The sequence below is a fragment of the Neopsephotus bourkii genome, unplaced genomic scaffold, assembly GCF_033783945.1.
Source record: "Neopsephotus bourkii isolate Nb327-2 ecotype Australia unplaced genomic scaffold, CSIRO-AGI_Nbou_v1 NB_1269, whole genome shotgun sequence".
Taxonomy (NCBI): Eukaryota; Metazoa; Chordata; class Aves; order Psittaciformes; family Psittacidae; genus Neopsephotus; species Neopsephotus bourkii.
Window position 1 is genome coordinate 348,596 of NW_026901754.1, and position 19,354 is coordinate 367,949.

Consider the following 19,354-nt stretch of genomic DNA (forward strand, 5'->3'; position numbering starts at 1 on the left):
GTTGGGCAAGCCTGTGTCTGATCAAATGTGAAAAGAAAGGAAGAAGAAAGAAGTGCTTTCGTGCAATCTGCTGTAGAACTGCAGTGCCTTTTAGCTCTTCCAAGTGACTGTTCTCCGCCAGACTTCTGCCTCTTCCTGGTGGCATGGCCTCAATCAGCCTCACTGTAAAACAAGGCCAGTATCCCTCTGAAGATGCCATTTACCATTCACCTTCCAGTGTTCAGCTTGGACCAGCCTTGCCCACATCTAAACCTGCCACACTGGACCATTTTGCCTGGCCGACAGTGTCAGCATCATCAGCCTTTCTGTGCTGGGACAAGAGCATCACCTGCAGGTTTCACTGCAGCCACTGCCAGATGCCAGGAGCATCCTCAGGCAGGGCTCCCACACATGGAACAACTTAGGGTGCATGCCTTAGCTGTTGACCTCCAGCCCAAATACTCCCTTTGTCCTGCCTCCAAATGACTGCTCTGGTGCTGCCTTTGCAGAGATGGATCTCTCCGCTCCGCTGCTGAGATCCATCCTCAGTGCTGAGAAACTTTTGCACTGGGTTTGGTTGGTGGCTGTTGTTTGTTTTAGGGGTTCTGGGGGTTGTTGGCTTGGTGTGGTTTTCCCCATCTGCCAGACCCACATGCTGCAGGCAGCTCCTGCTCTATTTCCCCACTTGTCACAGCAGGCCCTGGCCTCCAGCCTTCTACAGCTCCATCTGTGATTGCAACACCACCACCAGCAGCATGCCCCCTGCAAGAGAAGCATGCGAAGTCAGCCCGTGGGGTGCAACAGCAGTTCTGTTGCGCTCACACGAACACAAGGGGGAAAAGGGGTGAGTTTCCTAAACCCAAAAAGAGATTTCTATGGCCAGGTTGGACACAGGGGCTTGGAGCAAGCTCCTCTCGTGGAAGGGGTCCCTGCCCGTGGCAGGGGTTGGAGCTGGAGGAGCTTTAAGATCCCTTGAACACAAACCAGGCTGGGGTTCCGTCAGCGTGTCCGGTTTAAGATGCCCCTTGTCTGGCATGAGGAGGTCCCAGAACCGGTTCCCACCCTCTGCCACGTTCTGTTACTGCACGGGTCAAACAGACCCAGACAGACCCGTAACAACCCAGCCCCATGCTCGTGGAACGAGCAGGGTCCTCCCGCTCCGGAGCAGCAGCGCTCCCCGCGGGGCCAGCCCAGCTCCCACACCTGCAGAGCGGGGCCTTCACTGCGGGCACGGGCAGCGGCACGGAACGGCCCGGCCTGGCCTGGCTCTACCTACCTGATCCGTGCCCGTGCCGGCCCCTCTGCCTCCAGCCCGGTCCCCGGCAGCGCCCGCCCGCGGGTCCCCGGCAGCACAGAGGGACGCGTGTTTGTATCCAAACCTTTATTAGAACAATCCCCAAGAGCTGACAACAGTGAACAACAAATGGACACGCTCCTGTTAGCAAAGGTACTGCAGCAGCGCAGGCCCATTTCTCCACAGCAGAAGCAACAGCGTTTAGAGCTCAAACTGTCGTGCTCGTGTCAGTTTGGTTTTGTCAAGGTGACAATTTAACAATCACATCAACGAGACAGTGACCTCCATCCCGCTTCTTAAACAGCCTTTTCCGTGGTTTTACAAGCCGGTGTTTGGGAGAAATACATGTGGATGCTCTGCAGCAGAGTAACAGACAGTATCAGTAGCACCAGTGTTACTGGAACATGAATAAACAGTTCTCTTTCCAATTGGATCATAGCGCAGTACAAATCAACATCACCTCAAAATCATCACCTGTATCAAAAGTTTAAAAATTTAGCATAATTTATAAACATTTCTAGAATAGAAAATGGTCAGTCTCAATGTGGAGGATGGGCTTCATGCGTATGGCAAACAGATGCACCAGACACACCAGCTTCTCCCCTCCTGCTCTCAGTACTCGAGCCCAGCTCTCCTTGCAGCAACAGGTACAATCATATGGGTGCTGGAACCCAAAGTAGAACTGGCGTTCTCAGCTCAGGAGTTCACCATGCCATAAATTAAAGCTATAAATGACTGTACTACTTAAAACGGAACATCTTGCATTGGTTTCATTGGATTATTTGACCATGGCCATGACAGGTTTCCTCCCGGACCAGACAGTCTGTGTCTTCACCACACTGTAGGGGCTGCATCCCGCAGCCAGACACAACCAACAGCTCTCCCATAGTTCACTGCATATCAGTTAATTGGAAATAAGGAGAGCACGCCTTTCCTTACCAATCCTTTCCTGTTCTGTAGTCTACATGGTGCGAATAAACTTCAGAGTAGAAGCCAGGTGAAGTAACAGCCTGTAAGGCACTTTGAGACGACACAGCTGTCCAGGCTGAGGAAGAGGCCCAAAGGAGACAGACGTTACACGTCACCCAGGAGAGCCAGGCTGTTCTTCCCCATCACTCCTCTGACAACCACTTGCAGAAGAACACTTACTGACTGTCCAGAACCAGCTTGACACTGCACCTGCCAAAATCTGTTTCCTGTTCTACAGCAGAACATGCAACTTTACAGTATCTCATCCTTCTAAAGAGTAGTGTCCAAGAGACCATTCAGCACCCCTGGGACACCCGAGAATCCGCTGCTGCATACCACTTGCTAAAAAACACCTCAGCATAAGAAACAATGCCATCTTTCTCATTTCTTTGTTTTGTTTCTGGGGTTACTTTTTTTTTCTGGTTTTTCCCCTTTTTTTACAAAATTTGAAGGCTTGACATTAAAACTTTGGTATAAAACGTGTAAATGAAAGCCATCCATTAATATATCCTAGGGAGGCACAATGAACCCAACCAGAACTAAACCAAACATGACTACGGGGATGTGATAGCAGGTGCTTTCTACTGTCTCTTGGTTTCTATGTTCTGCTTGCTTGTGGGGTCCATATATGGGGCTTTCTGCCTTCCCAAAGCTTCTCCTGGGGCTGAGAAGGACCAGGACCTGCCAAGCCCTTTGCCAGCAGCAGCACAATGGGCTTCTGCCACGTGTTGGGTCCCAGCATCACCTCCTCTCCTGCACTGTCAGCACCAGACGCCCTCCAGCATGTGCCACGTCTGTCACGTGTGCCACGGGGCTGTGCCTCATGGGATGGGTGGGCACACCGTCACCAACTCCCATGGGCTCAGAGCAAAGCACACAGGACATAATTCACCGTGTTACAGACACAGCTACTACAGATTCCACTCTCTGAAGTGAGGGATGGAATTTTCAGTTTTACACTACATAAAGCAACAAAGGACATGTCCAGATCCATGAACGTCACCACTAGGACCTCCTCTGTGGTGCAAGGCTGCAGACTCTGGCACACAGGATGAGATAGGAACCATTATAATACGTTAGTCTTAAAATATTTTATGTTATTCTTTCCCAAGTAATTACTTTACTTTCATTAATTTCTACTTAATTCATTAATAGCAATTTATTTTTTAAAGCCAATCTTAGTATTAAATCATTCTGATTTATTTATTGAATCTAGTGATTACAAAATCTACATGGTATTGCTTTATATTGTCACAGTTCTCATAATTATATTGTTAAGAAAATGGCTTTTAAGTTTTTTCAGAAATGATGATCACATTCTAAATAATTTCACAAAATAGTGAGTGAAGCAAATTTATACACATATATATTTACTGTATATAAATAATAATACAATTTAAAACTTTCACTTTTAGAAATTCCTTTAGTAAATGCATAGGCTTGTTACAAAAGTCTTCTAGTCAAATGACTGTCTACTATGTCTATTATGGTTTATTCCTAATAAACTCTATGGTTACATTCATATGATAAAAAACCACACTGTGTTCAGAAACACGCTTTTTCGGCTGAGCTCCCAGTAAGACACTCAAGTCCAATAGAAATATAGATTCCTTAATGCAAACTAACCACACAGTGCTATCGAAAAAATAAGATTCAAAATAAAGGTTTAGCAGACAGGCTGTGATCAGACCAGCCACTCCTTCAATCACAGAATGGTGACACAGACCCCAGAAAGCTACTGACTGCATTCTCGGAAGAGATTAGAATGGGGGGGGGGTGTTGGATATTCGACACCATGCACATAAGGAGAAAGGAATGACGATGATGATGCAAAACTTCATAGTTGGAAGCCTGTGTTTTTCTGAAAGCAGGTTCCTCAGCCCTTTCCAAAAGTCAGGTTTACTCTAGGCTAAGAGGGGTTTTCAAAATCTGAAGGTGCCCACAACCAGCAGTTCCATTTGAAACTGTACACCTTCACATTACTTGAGTCCTAAACCAGACCCCTCACTTTTGCTCCAGGGAAAGTGCTGCAGTGCCAACCCAATCACAGGGAATGCACACGAGTACCCTGTGCTTGCACATCACCTCACCAGGTTTTGAGACCCTGCCGTGCCTGTGCCAGCAGCACAGGGATGGTACCCACCGTGCATCAGCAGGACCCAAGGCCGGCCACATCAGGGACAGTACTTCTGCCTCTGTAGTCCTTACAGTTATCATGAACTGGAGCCATGAGTTGTTAGAGAGCAAAATCACTTTGGGATGTGGATTGTCAGGAAACTTTCCCCAGAAATTTGCATGCAAATAGTCTGGAAAAGAATTTGCCTTTCCCTTTGTGAGACCAACTGACTCCTGGGGCTAGGAAGGTATGTCAAGTGCTGAACTTCTGTAAGAGGTCTAGCAGAGGCATGGCACATGCCACTGCTGCAAGCAGACAGTAATGGAATATCTTACCCACTATGGCAGAATCCATGAAAACTAGGGGCAGGATCAGTGTGGCTGGGTCCTTGGGCACCCATGAGAACAATAAATTAAAACCTTTTCAGCTCAGCTCATGGCAATAAAGGACTTGAGAAGCACTCCAGTGTAAGACTTCTTCCATGAGCAGAGCTGCTACTAACCCCAGTGACACTTCTACTAATGGGAGGGTCATTAAATGGAACAGAATATTAATGTGCTTTCTACCAATGGATATTGTTCTAATGACTGGGCAAATTTAATAATAAAAAAGCAAACTAAAGCTTTTGGAGCATGTTTCAGTATCTAAATAATTCATGCTGCATCATGAGAAGAATCGAGTTCAATGTGTTAACACATTTCTGTGTGAGCACCTGAGAGCCCGGAGACCTGCTGAAGGAGCAGGCCTGGCCCTCAGGACACACACGGTCACTGCAATGTCTTATTAAGGAGCCCTTCTGAGCTAGGCAGTGGCAACAGAATTCCTCGCACAACTGCAGCCAAGGCTTTCTTCCAAGTTAAAAAAAGACTGCATTTGGTTTTCCTTTCAGTGCAACTCAGCTCCTCGTAACGCAGAACACAATCAGAGATAGGAGGATATTAAGTGCATCTCTCTCACACATCAGCTAAAAATGATACATTCACCATCTTGTACCAGATGAAACTTCTTTTGTGAAACCACAAATCGAGTGCAGTGGGACCTTCTCTTGATTAGATCATCTTTCAAGCACAACTCACAGAAAACTTCACTTTAAGCAGGACCAGGTATAGCCTCCTCTGACCACCTTCTTTGGGACCTGCAGGGTACCATCATTTCATAAAAGACGCAGATGTGGATGTGCTTAAAATATCACTATGTTTTTCAGTGTAGGGAATCATTAATGCATGTATAATCACAGTTTAAATAGCTGTGAACCAGCTCGTACAAAAAAATACAATCATAGCACCATATTTACAAATTTAGTACCATCTCCTAGGTAACTAGAGAGTTTCAAACAATCTTTTATGGCTGATTAGGTTATGTTAGTGCTTTCAAAAAATTGCCTGAATTTCTTTTACAAATATACACTTACAAAAAGAAACGTTATCAAAACTGCTGTCATCTAAGGCAGCAACTTGTGTTACAAAAGTTATTAAAACTTCATTATAGACTTAAAAAAGCTTCAAATTTACATTTTCCTTCTCGTAGGCACTCTATAAACTAAAACGTGGCCTGTTTTCACAGATGTTAGTTTAAGCACTTAAACTAGTTAAATGTTACCAATGTTGCTCATTTTTTTTTAGATATAAGCAAAAGGAAAAAAAAAATCACCCATTAACCAGAAGCATCATTTACAGTTTTTACTTTTGCCTACTTTATACAAATTTTGCTTAAAAGTGACACTGTTTTGATGTTGCAGTTTAGTGTATGTTATCCCACTGCCTTCTTAGGGCTTAGCTCCTTCTTCCCTAGAATTCGGTGAAGGCTAGCTGACATGAAGTAGGGTTTTGCTGTAGATCCATCATTTCTTTCCAGGTCTTCACCTGAATTTACACAGCAAAAGCAGCCAGAAGAGCAGACAGCAGTTCAACCACACACACATCCAGAATTGAAGAAAAGAGAGAGCAGAAGAGCCAGTATTAAAACCAGTCTCAGGCAAGGCAGTTCAGCTGTACTGTTGACGAAGGACGCTATCAAATTTCTATTTGCTCAAACCAGAAGAGGTTTTACACAAAGCAGAGATGCAAACATCTAGCCACTTTTAAATGATGGCAATATATGCAGTTTATTCCCCAGGTCTTTGGTTTGGCAGTATAGGTGGGAATTCTCAGAAACATTCATGCCTCCACAGAAGCCTGGCATTTCTGGCTTAAAATTTTGCCCCAAAGAGAGCTGAGGATCTAAGCACTTCTTAAAACTGGACCTTTTTTTACTACCTAAGATAAAGTTCTTCTGACAACCTGATGCCACAAGTGCACAATATTCTATATGATCTCCGGGTATCCATTACTGAATTACTGCAGGGGAAGCAAACCAGAATATAAATTTTAAATAATGAGGCAGACATACTGCTTTTTTTCCTCCAGGGAAAGGAAGAAGGCCATGACTAAACTGGCTTCAGCCCAGTGTTTGTGCCATGCAGTAGTCACAGACCAGTGAACTATTTCACACTGATGAGCAATCTGGAGGGAGTGTGCAAGGAAGCACAGTCATTGCAAGTGCAACCCTGCTGGGGCCAGAGAGAGAGCACTACATATAAGGGCTGGCCAAAGAGGTTAGAGGAAGCAAATCTTCAGGTATCTCCAAGGCAGTATATACCCTGTGGATTTGGAATGAATTAAAAAGAAAACTGCTAATACTTGAGTGCACCAACAAACTTTCTATATTTAATTAGTTTGGTCAATTTCCATTTTACTCTAAATAACAGTAGTAACTTACTTATGGAGTGTTATTAGTGCTATGTCTGCCTGTGATTATGTTTGTTTAGAACCAAAGTCCCTAACTCAAGATAAATAGCTCTCAACTGGACATTAACTTTCAGTTTTCTGACTGATTTTGTTCTTGTGATTCTTTGGCCACCCAGTATTTCCAGAATCACTGCTAACCTTAGTTCCTCGGGAAGCAAGGTTAGGAAGCCACGTGTTTAAAGGAAAAAAAGACTTTATGGTATTGTAAAAGGAGGATCAGTATTACCATGTTTACCATGCCTCAGTGATCCACTATGCGTGTGCTAGATTAAGCCTATGACTATAGTCAAGCCTATGACTAATGCTAAGGGGATCAGTATCACCTTAGCATTATCAAGTAATTCACCAGCTGCAAGAGCAATCACTACCATGCAACTTCAACTCGGGCCTACCAGAATGACTTTGATTATAGGAAAATCGTATCTTTATTTCTTTAATTCTATAAATCTAGGAAATTGAATGTATTTTGTAATAAGTACATCCTCTTCTTATAGTCATGTCCTAATCTGAGATAGATTTTTTTTTGTGACTTCAGTATTCTCTGACTGGACACGCTGAACAGCAGCAGTCCCTCTGAGAGTGCCCAAGATGGCTTGCCACTGGTGGGTCCAAGGGACAGATAGTTTGTTAAATGGTATTTTACACAAATTTGAAGACATTTCAGCATAATACTTTGTTCAGGGCTGTTAAGTTGAATGAAACATATATGCCCTAACTATTCTATGATTCTATAAACACGTACACCAAAAAATAACTTTGTTATTGACAAAAGGTTTGAGTAAAACATTTCTGTACAGGGCTCTTTACAAAGCACTCAGAAAAAAACTGCTAACGGAAGTTAAGGAACGACTGAAAAACAAAAGCCAGATATCCCCAAGAGCCAGACAGCTACCTTCCATTACTTAAACTAATTAAAACTGAACACTGAAACACTTTTGCACATCAAGGAGCCAGTCCGAAAAGCAGTTTGTTTTTCACAGTCTGATAGCATGTCACCAGAATTCTGTAAGGAATGGATAAGGTGGTTTTCTACTCTTCCCATTACTTGCAGGTATTAGTGAAAGAAACCATGGTACTTACAAAAGCAGAGGAAAAGCGTGTCAACACACATTGCATAGACGCTGAAGAACCCGTGTGCAACTAGGTAGGAGCCAATAATGACTGTCTACAAAAAAACAACACAATAAACCCTCAGATTCAGTTTAGCATCATTGTGGCAGTGGTAACACAAGTCAGAAGCCTAGTCTGCTAAGCATATTTAGGAAGATTTAATGGCACCTCCATAATTCTACCCAAGGTCACTACTTCTGCAGAAAGGGATCACAGGCTCAAGACACTGTATTCTAACATGCAGTAGCTGCTGGCTTTCCAGCTACCAAATTGCAGCCATTTCTACCCCCAAAGAGAATATATGCCAAGGATATTCTGAACTCCTGCAAGATTATTCTAAAGAACCCTCATCCTGGAGATGGCCCAGAGCCCAGTGTGGCTACAAAAGGAGAAAGAGATGCATCAGAAGTCCCTTCCACTAGAAGTCACACTGACATTGGTGCCTCACCACCAGCCTCTGCAGCTCAATCCTCACCTCAGTGGACAGTATGCCACTGAGAGGGTGACAACAGAAGCTACTACCAGACTATTCCCTGAGTAGTCTGGACACCTCAAATTGCTCTCAACAGTCAGGAGAGTAGGTAGTTGCCTTACCAACAATGGTACCCAGTAGTAATTTAACGTCGGTGCTTCCTGTGCAATGACTGGTATCTTCTGTGTGAAGAAAAAGAATGCAAGAACACCTGCAAGAAGAAGAAAAGATCACTGATTCCTATACTGACTCTGATTTCCTAAGACTAAAGAGTGGATGAGATAAAACAAACAGACAACAGAACCAAGGTCGGTTTAAATACGAGCTTGCAACCAGTAAATTCCTCAACACCAATTATCTCCTGGATCTGCATTCTGACAGAAGAGACATGTAAATGAATTAATTACCATAAAGATATTCATGGGCCCAGAGAGATTTTAATAAATTGTTTTATCATTCTACTGGATTTAATAGCATAATTAATACATGACGATAAACAAGACGATGACATGGGATAACAAGGGCCAATGGGTGGATCTTTTGTAAAATAAAGAAGACTGAGGAAAAATCTGCTGCTTTAACTTTTATTGCTTGAAGAAATACTGAACTACTTCAGATTAAATGGGGAAACGGCAGTGCTAGTGATAAGCACGAGAGGTTTAGAACAGATCAATGCACCTGTAACAGAGATCACCCAAAGAGTTTATTCTTGAAGATGACAAAGACACAAATTAATTTCAGTATTCCATGGCTTACATTTTGGAGAACATGTTTCAAATCAAATTTGCTACCCCAGCTGAAAGTCAGGCTAGAGTAATGACAAAGTATCTTAGATCTGCTCTTGGGACTAAATTTTCAATTTTTGATTAAAACAGGCTTTGCTAGTATTTCTTCTTTTTTAGCATACAGAATACAAAATGTAGTTACTTGTAAAATAATGATTGAAGCAGCTGTGACAATTGTGAACATGGGGAGGGAACATGTCAACCCCACATCTGAGTGTTCCATTTAAAAAATAAAATCACTTTTCTGTCACAGAAAAGCATGAATAACATATTTTTATATTTACTGATAATTAAGAAAACCCTTTATAGCTCATAGCTATAAAGGTTTAGTGTGAGGTGTCCCTGCCCATGGCAGGGGGGTTGGAACTGGATGATCTTAAGGTCCATTCCAACCCTAACTATCCTATGATTCTATAATGAGTTGAATACAGAAGAGCTTCAGGCCCATCTCCTGCAGACCTGCCCCACTTCCTCCAGTTATGGAAAAGATGCTGCCAACAGCACACAGAGCAGAGGGAGAGGGGGGGAAAAGAAAAGAATCGTCTTAGTTCAATCCTGTGAACTCCACAAATATCGGAAAACTTCCCAAATGGTAAGGCCCATGAGAACCTCTAGCTGTTAACTAAGCACATATAAACATGGCGTGCTTGTAGGTACCAGGACACAGAATGTTGGAAAAAAAAATTAGCTTACCTACACCACCAGCAACGAGGATTTTCCCCAGGAATAAAAGGAAGTCTGTAACTTTGTCCAGAACTGCAACTCTGTCAGCAAAGGACAAATGATACACAATTACCACCCAGACACTTGTATTATTTCTCCTTAAATCGATAGTTTATCTACAGATAATTGACAAACAAGACCAAAAGGTGTCTTCTGCTGGTTTCATGGGCTGACAATACAACCACGCAGAAATGCAACACTGAGATGGGCTTTGTCATAGCCTGATCCTAGGAAGCAAAGCAGCACTGAGCCTCTTGGTGAGTTAATACAGCAATATTGATTCTGCAGTTGAAGACCATTCACTGTTCTTGATGGTTAAAAAACAAAACAAAACATCAAATTATGTTTATTTCAGCCTTTCTTCTAGGGCCACAGATAAACCAGGCTAGAAGAGGCAAAATACACACCAAAAAAAAAGCAATGCTTGTAGGTCTTCTTCTTACTTTGTCCCATCTGGCCACATTTCACGACTCCATACCATGCCAAATCCACTATTTTAAGATATCATGGTACAACACTGAAGGCAGGAGGCCTCAAATCAAAGAGACAATCACCAACAGATGAATTAAGGTAGACAGCAGAACTGACAGTAAATATGCAGCCCTCACTGAAAGCAACAGCAGGGAGTTCCTGATCGAAATACTTCAAGCCTTTCTTACCAGAAACTGCAGGTAAATAATGGGATGGAAAATGAGCTTTGTATCATCAGCCTAAAGCTATGGATATGGTAATGCACAGGACTGACTACCATGAAAGATGAATGCTAAGGAATATTAAAGAGAGTAAATCATAATTAACCTGTCAGAATTCAAAATTAGCAATATACACAAGACAAAAATGTCTCAGTTTGAAACAATGAAAAGTACATGCCTGGCTTTTAGCTATTGCTCTTAATGATTAAGAGCAAAACCACAAACGGCAGTGAGGTGATGTTAGGAAAGCAGATGAAGGCAGCTTCTCTGCCTTATTGCACAGGCGTAGGCACCACTGTGCCACTATTACTGCGGGGTAATGGAGTGAATGCACCCCACTCTCCCATCTCCAATTCTTCACTCTAGTTTCTTAAGCATCATTTTCATTTTCCTATTTCAGCCTCCCTCTCCATTCATCTCCACCTCCCAGTCCTTCACTTAATTTGAATCACCTAACCAGTTTTATTGTGTCTCTTGCTTGGCAATCAGGCTGTCTGCTATTATATCAACACGACCTGCTCTTAAGTTATTCTTCCACTATTTTCTGATCTCACAGTAGTACAGGAAGAGCCAGGAGCGATGAGGAAAAGTACTGATGAGAACAGGGAGCTTGGCAGCAGTCTTCATAGTAGGGAAAAGGGCCAGGGGAGTTCCCAGCACTAGGGGTATGTGGGTATGTTACAGATACTGGTTTGGAAAGCAAAGTACTCTCTTCTTTTCTTCCATTCGCTGACACCCCGTAAGCTTTCTGGTTCACTCTAAAGACTTAAGTATTTCTGCTTTCCTTTTTCACAGACAGTGAGTGGGCCAAAGCTCAAGAAACACACATATAGCAGATGATGAGCACCCCATTCCTGTATATCTGCAGGTCTCCTATCAAGGGTTCCATTGGTTCCTTGGAGGAATCTATACTGGATGCTTATGAATTTGAAAGAGCAAATCACCACAAAACTGGTGGATTCCATCAGCTTTGCACAGGTTGCTGTGCTGGAGAGCCTGCTGGCCATGTCTGAGGACAGAAGCATCTTCCAATAATGGGAGAGGACAGAAGTCTGTCTTCAGAGCGTGACAGCAGGTAATCCCAACATTCCAAGTCCTGGGGGGCAGCCCCTTACCTCACCACATTCCGCATGAGCAGAAAGAACGCTTCCTTCGCCGAGGTGCAGAAGTTTTTACCATAGATGGCAATCTGCAAAAAGCAGTAGCTGTTCAGTATTCAAATAATGAGGATCCCCCCTTGTGTGCCAGCATCTTCCAGAGCATGGTTCTGGTACATGCAGTGGGACTCAGGTGAACATAAAGCATTTCCCCCAGTCACCCGCTACCTCTCAATGCTCCCACCAGGTTGGGACAGAGTATTATCCACCTTTCCCCTTCAAATGACCTGGTGATGAGTGTGCCACCCCAGTGATCTGGCAGGCAGGAGACGCAGTACTGAGTTTGCCAAGTCGAGCAAATAAGGTACTTGCTGAGGACTCTCACATCACTTGCTACCTGCACTAGATTTATAGTCAGTGGAAAGAACAGGCACTTGTAGAGCAGAAGTGAGTTGACCCCTGTAGGTCTCTCCTTGGACCTGACGCTGCTCTCAATAAGAATCAGGAATACCAGTATCAAAGTGGATTTACATCAGCATAAAGTAAAGCAGCTAAAGTTATTCAGGAACACAACCTTTTCTTCCTGGAATAGCATCTGCTAGGGTAGGATATATTAGAAGAGCTCTCAGTGCATTCAGTTTACCAACTGTAAACAAGATAGTCAACAAGAATACTTCCTCTTCCAGACGGCATTCGTTTCTAACACCAATTGCATGAACATGGGTTATAATGGACCCATTCCAGCCACCTCTTTTGAGATAACAAGCCAGGACTGTACCATTCAAACAATGAAATTGCTTCCAGTCAGAGCATCCTAGGCTGACATCTGTGTGGCTTTATTTAGATGAAAATTTGGAAGTTCTCTTCTGGAATCTAAGAAGGTTATTTTAGAGAAACAGCACTACTGCTGCTGGTAGAATTTGTGCTTTTAACTTCCAGGAGGAAGTACAGATACCACATACCTTATACAAACACTGCCTCCGAACAGAAGTGTTATCAACATGCCACGTGAAACGAGTTCATATTCCTGTTGAAATCAGGATTTCAATTGCTGACTCAGATGGGGAGTTAACCAGTTATGCCATCTCCTCCCCCCTACTTTGGGGGGTGAGGGTGATGGACAAGGACAGGCACGAAAAAAAGCTGAGCTCCTCAACTGAGGGAAAACAAAAAATCTTTTCCATGGTAGGACCACATGCATTCCTGACAACTCTTATAAATCCCATTACTTTTCCAGCAGATTCTAGTACCGCTCGCTGCTGAGCCATTAGGAGCGGCTAGGCTATTTCAGTGCCCCAGACAGGGAGACCACCTGCAGAGACAGCACATACCATGATGTAGGCATTTCTGTTTATAAATTTTAAGAATTTTTCCAAACACCAGAAACAGCATTTGAGGCAGCAGAGTAGGAATCTAGTGAAGGAGTTCTGTGTACCTGGAAAAGAGGAGAGTACATCATACACAGAGCTCCTGAAGTGTCTTTCTCAGAACATGGAAAGGTATTCATAAGAAAACCTTACATTATGACAGAAGCAGAAACATTACTTCTTTTCTTCTAGGTACGGACTCTCTTTCTTGACCAAATTTAGCTCAGCAGCTTTCAATTAGAGCAGATCCACATCCCCCACACAAACTTTGCATTAGGTTCCCAAGGACACAGCCTCAATTTGAGTAAATCAGCATACATTCACTGGCTTCAAATGCAACTACAACAGCAAAAGCTCTCTTTTCACTGACGAAAAACATCTTGGGAGAGGAGGGAAGGGATTTACCAGAGGAGGCCTTGATAAGCAAGGGTAGATTCATAAATCTCACCTTTCAGTTTGTGATCCAAGTACTCCAATATTACTCGAATAAGCTGGACAATTGCAAGAATTAAGGCTCCAAATGCCAGCGAACCTGTATGGTATCTAAACAAAATAAATGACTGTTATATTGCACTTATGTACATATTTACAGTTATACATACATGTGCATGTGTGTGTATACATAGAAATAAAATTATAACTGAAGGAAGGCCCATTAGTGGGAATTACACATACTAATGGACTATTACCTTGATCCACAAAAGAGAGGAACAGGATGAAGCCATGAGTACTTCTGGTGTTTGAGTGCTGTGTCTGTCTGTGTGGCCAGCTGTGTATACATGTGTTGCATACATGTATTTGGGTGTGTGTGCCTACTGGGAATACGTGCTCAGCCTTGTACTTGGCTGGAGCTGGGGGCATGGAGCTGCAGCAGCCTTGCTGCTGTTGGGCTACAGGATTCAGCCTCCCCCTAACAACTACGTTTTCCTGACTGGACTGGGTTTGGATGGAAAAGACAGATTGCTGCATAGTAGCTTGCACAATACTATGTTTTGGACTTGTGATGAAAACAAGTGTCCATAACAAAGGGATGTTTTAGCCACTGCTGAGCAGTGCTTACACAGCTTCAAGGCCTTTCCTGCTCCTCACCCCAGCAAGCACACCAGGGGTGCATGAGGAGTTTGGAGGCGACAAACTCACCCCTGCCATGTCCCATCCCTGGCAGTGTCCCAAGGCCAGTTTGGAGCAAGCTGCTCTAGTGAAAGGTGTCCCTGCCCGTGGCAGGGGTTGGAGCTGGAGGAGCTTTAAGGTCCCTTCCAACACAAACCATTCCACAATTCTGTGATTCTACATGATTCTATGACACAGTCGACAGCTGACCCCAGCTGACCAAAGGGATATCCCACACCATATGGTGTGCTCAACAGTAACAGCTGGGGGAAGAAGAAGGAAGCAGTGGGACACACACATTTGGAGTGATGGTGCTTGTCCTCCAAGTCACTGGTACACATGATGGAGCTGTGCTGCCCTGGGTATGGCCTAACACCTGCCTGCCAGTGCAAAGTGGTGAATGGATTCCACATTGTGCTTTGCTTGTGCATGGAGCTCTGCTTTACCTATTGAATGCTCCGTATATCAGTCCATGCATCTTCACACTCTCACCTTTCTGATTCTTTCCCCTGTCTCACTATGTGGAGGGAGTGAGCAGCTGGGTGGGATGTGGCTGCCCACTGAGAGGAAAGCACAGTGCTGACTCATCATTTTCCTTTGATGTTCCAAGTCTGGCTTTCCTACACGTAAAACGTGCACTTGCTCGATATGTGAGACGGCTCAAATGCAGCCCCACAGTCTTACCGTATTGCTCGTCCGAATGAAGAGAAGAGTGGCCATAGTGGAATATCAGCTGGTTTTCGAGAGGCCCAGTAATAGGAGGCAAAGGCACCAGCAAGGGTACACTGACCCAATGCAATTGCAAAGTTCACCAGCCAGAGAAAGACAAAGGCATTGGCTAACTGGAAGATGAAGATGTACTTATGGTACAGGCTTTCTCCTCCATAAAAAGCAAAAGTACACTGAGCACCTGGACACAATTTAGTGACATTGGTTGTGTTAAAAGTCTGTACAGGAAGAAAAATAACACAATTATAAGCACTGAATTCTGTGTTCACAGGCTATGAAATTTAGCAGCTTAATACAAATCACATCATTCTGCTTGATGTCTCATTAGATCTTTAAACACTATACTGCAGTACTATGCAACCTGTTTACATACATAAGGATTTATATTAATGTCTTACGCAGGTGTTTAAACTATACAGTTGGCAAAAAGAGCTGTTTACCCTAACCCTGAAACCTAGAGATATGGAATTTGAATGTCAGAAATATAAAGATACACAAACGCTTCCGTTTCATTAAAGAAAAGCTGCTCACATAAAAAGTAATAGCAAGAAAAAAAGAATATTTGAAAATTAGAGGCCAAATCTGGCACTTGTGTAAATCCCCATGACTGAACTCAAATCAGCTGAGCTATGCCATTCTGTACAAGCTGCAGAAGTGCCAGAGCTTACCTTCTGTAAGTTAAGACATAGGTAAGCATACCCTTACTTATCTCATGGTATTAAAACAAGAGTAGTCTTTACGTCAAATTACTCTTCCCTAGTTCTGTTCAATTCATGTACTTGCTCAGTTTGGGTGTTAAATAGAACCAGTCAATTCCCTTTCTTTTTTAACATTCGGGTACCAGGATGGTGGGGAATTGTCTGAGATGTACCTAAACACAGCAGTACATTGATATTTAAACACCTGAAAATAACCCTGACAGAACATTTGATAAATATTTCCAGTTTTCAAAAAACACTTCACTTCAACCCCACAGTCAAGTCAAAAGACAAGTATTTTTGGAGCTTCATAAAGGTCATCACTGTGCCAAAAGCAGCCAAGCCTCTGCTTTGAAACCTGGCTGGGCAAGCCTGAGGCACAGCTTTCAAATTCTTCCACTGCCTTTTGAGAACCACAGAAATAGAAATCCTCATGAATTCATTAACACTTTTTCCAAATAAACCTGTATTTCTGCATCCTCCTTTCGCACCCAGTAAATGAGACTGACTGATACTCGCCTGCTCACAGCACACTTCAGGAAAAAAAAGTGCTTTATATCTCTAAATTGCGTTGAACAAAGGAGTCTTAGCTGAACATGAAGCACTATTTTCAGATTTAACATGAGGTATCATTAATTAAGATAGGCACATTTTCTCACACTGCATTTAGTAGTGATTAAGAAATACAATTAGTATAGCTCTCACTACAGGTAAGTATTTGTAACACGTACCTCTGGGTCACAAGTCAGGTTTGCATACTTGCACAGTGTTTGATTAGCCATTACTTTATACACAGGTTCTCCTGATGTAGCCAGAAAACTGAATGAGATATTTAAGGAGGAATCACGAACTGTGGGGTTTGAGCAACTCAGGAGTCTGCAGTGGGTAACCACAAGCTCTAAAACACTTGTGCCGGTAACAGAAAAACCACTCTTGCTATGCAGAGATGTGCATGAAGGGTCACAGAGAAGACTGAATACTTTCATTACTTACAGAACTAAGGCAGACTTCATCCCAGAGCTGTATGCCATGGCCAGAGTGAGCAAGGGGAATAACCTTGAAAGCTGACTCCTGCACACCCACCTCTGACAAGGCACATTGTGCAGTTCTTTGAGAGATTGGATTTTGGTGGCAGTAGACACAGAGCATAAGGATAAATCAGCACTGTCCTGTACATCAGTAACTGACCCTCTTTGCACAAGAAAGAACAATTTGTTTCCAGAAAGTGACTGTCCCCTTTCTGACACCTTGCCAAAGCCTTGCCTTCCCAGGAACAGACAGTGGCTGCTGTCAAGCAATTCAGAGGACTCAGGGAGCTCTATGCTCTCTCACTCCTTTCCCACATTTTTCTGTACAAAACACATGTGGAGCCCACCCAAGCTAACTAAGCGACCATTAACATCAGGTCTTTAGAGCATACAGCAAGAAAGGGCATAGTCGCTCTTTGCTGAGGTTCCTTTTTCACCACTTGAAGCCAACCTTATGTAGTATAAAAGAGTTTGTATGATCCTCTGCTTTGGCATGGGTTTAGTCCAGTTCTTTCTAATGAAATTAAATTCACTGTCCAGTTGGTACATCACACACAAATGCCCAGTGAGGAAGAGTGCACCAGTGCAGCAAGTGCCAAGTGACCAAATAGCCATTTTAACACTGGTTTGGCCAAGGTATCAGAGAATTATTGGGACTTGTAGACCAGATGACTGTTCCTCCAGAGAAGTACACAGATAGAAGGATACACAGCTGTCACAGCCCAGTAGGAAATACAGATTGCAATGAGTATGAAGGTGACGATTGGGTAGAACAACGTAGACATTATGTAGCCAATAGCCCTGTGAAAGAAACAAAGCATGTCAGTAAGCTGCAGCAGTTTAAGAAACAAGCTTTTTATCAGTCCTCTTCTAGCATCATCCTTTTAACTCTGACCTACTTGTTCATAGTGGTAGCATAATCTAGAGCTGGTACCTCAGAATACTGCAGGCTCTTTCTTCAGATGTCTTTACATCTTCACTTTGTCATTCCTACCGCTCCACTTTTATCAGCAGCACTATAATCAACATATCAATTTGCCATGTTCCAGGCTGTCTTCTACTTCCTCCTTCTTCATTACTGCTTCACAGATCCAGCTCTTCCCAGGCCACAAACCCATTTCAATCAGATCTTCTTGCTGCAGTAATGACCCTTTATTTCCTTGTCCCACCCTGCTCAGTTCCTATGCTCTTCCCTCAGCTACTACACACCTGAAATTACCTCTTGCTACTTTGCATTTGCAGACTCTGTTCCCAGCCCCTGTCCTGCCTTAAGTACTGACTATTTTGGGGCAGGGACATTCAGTTTGTTTTTGTAATGCCAGGACATGCTAACACCTTCCTGTGACTATATGACTTTCCTTGCACATGCCCTAAATGAATGGTGCTCCCCCCCTTTGGCTGTTGGCAAGCAGAAAGAAGAATGGCCTTTCACTGTTGGCAGCTTAGAGAGCTCCTTTTAACATCAAGGCTGATGTTCTAGAGGCTGACATTCTGTTAACAGCTCTTGTTAGAATGCAACTGCTGAGCAGGAACTGGAGCATGTTGGCTCCTACACCTCCAGGGACTCCTCTCTGTAAGCAAGTGAGCAGATACAGCCTTGCTGGGTAAACCGGCCACAGCGACCTCAGAGGTGAGCACCTCCAGCTGGGTTATCTCATGGGTTGGGATTGCAGAGAGCAGGGGTTTGTTCACTCAAGATTGCAGGTTGGTTCTCTTCACATTCTGGCCACCTGCCTCTTCCTGTTACTCTACATTGTCTTTCCAGTGACCCTGTAAGCTTACTACAAGCCTTTTTGTCTCTCAGTATTTCCTGCAGGAGTGACTTGTGGCTTTTCTGATGCTATGTGTTTGGCAGGAGGCAGTTTCCAAAATGTAAAAGCAGACAAAGTTACCCAATTCCTGCTGCTAAACTAGTAAATGCTGGGGAGAGTGCAAGGGAATCTTCATGTGCAATCAGGAGGTGAAGAGCAACACATCGATTTCTGTCTGAGTCTAGAGATGCAGAAGTCCAGTAAGAAGCACGCAGGAGAAACAGTCACTACATACTAGCAGTGTGCAGCAGCTCATGGGAGGCTTCTTGGTTTCCACTGACACCATGGATGGAGCAACAACTGTTAACTGTTTGCACCTATGGATTTCAAGATAATTGCAATATTTTTGAAAGAGTAGTTAAAAGGTATTGAAAAATGGAATTTGATTTCCAGTCGTTAGCAGCTTCTTTTGCATCTTCCCAAATACAGGGCATGGGCTGTTAGGTTTACAGGAATTGCACACAGAGCTTCACCTCATGCGTTATGCATGAAAGTAAAACCATCACCCTCAAGTGACCTTTCCATGCTGCTGAAAAACTACAGAATGTTATCACTTCCCAGCAGGAAGTTTATGAACTTCCTGAAATC

General features: G+C 43.4%; 1 protein-coding gene across 4 annotated transcripts in view; it reads right to left on the minus strand.

Moving 5' to 3' along the window:
• Positions 1–1,345: 1,345 nt before the first annotated feature.
• SLC44A5 (solute carrier family 44 member 5) overlaps positions 1,346–19,354 on the minus strand; it is a 90,224-nt gene continuing 72,215 nt past the window's right edge. For all 4 annotated transcript variants that reach the window (XM_061365053.1, XM_061365054.1, XM_061365051.1 and 1 more), the window contains 10 exons: positions 17,664–17,756; positions 16,659–16,746; positions 15,185–15,447; positions 13,839–13,933; positions 13,355–13,458; positions 12,042–12,115; positions 10,205–10,275; positions 8,849–8,937; positions 8,225–8,309; positions 1,346–6,220 (listed from right to left, as the gene is read on the minus strand). In XM_061365053.1, the coding sequence (XP_061221037.1) occupies positions 6,108–6,220; positions 8,225–8,309; positions 8,849–8,937; positions 10,205–10,275; positions 12,042–12,115; positions 13,355–13,458; positions 13,839–13,933; positions 15,185–15,447; positions 16,659–16,746; positions 17,664–17,756 (1,075 nt within the window). In that variant the 3' untranslated portion in view covers positions 1,346–6,107. The remainder of the gene's footprint in view (positions 6,221–8,224; positions 8,310–8,848; positions 8,938–10,204; positions 10,276–12,041; positions 12,116–13,354; positions 13,459–13,838; positions 13,934–15,184; positions 15,448–16,658; positions 16,747–17,663; positions 17,757–19,354) is intronic.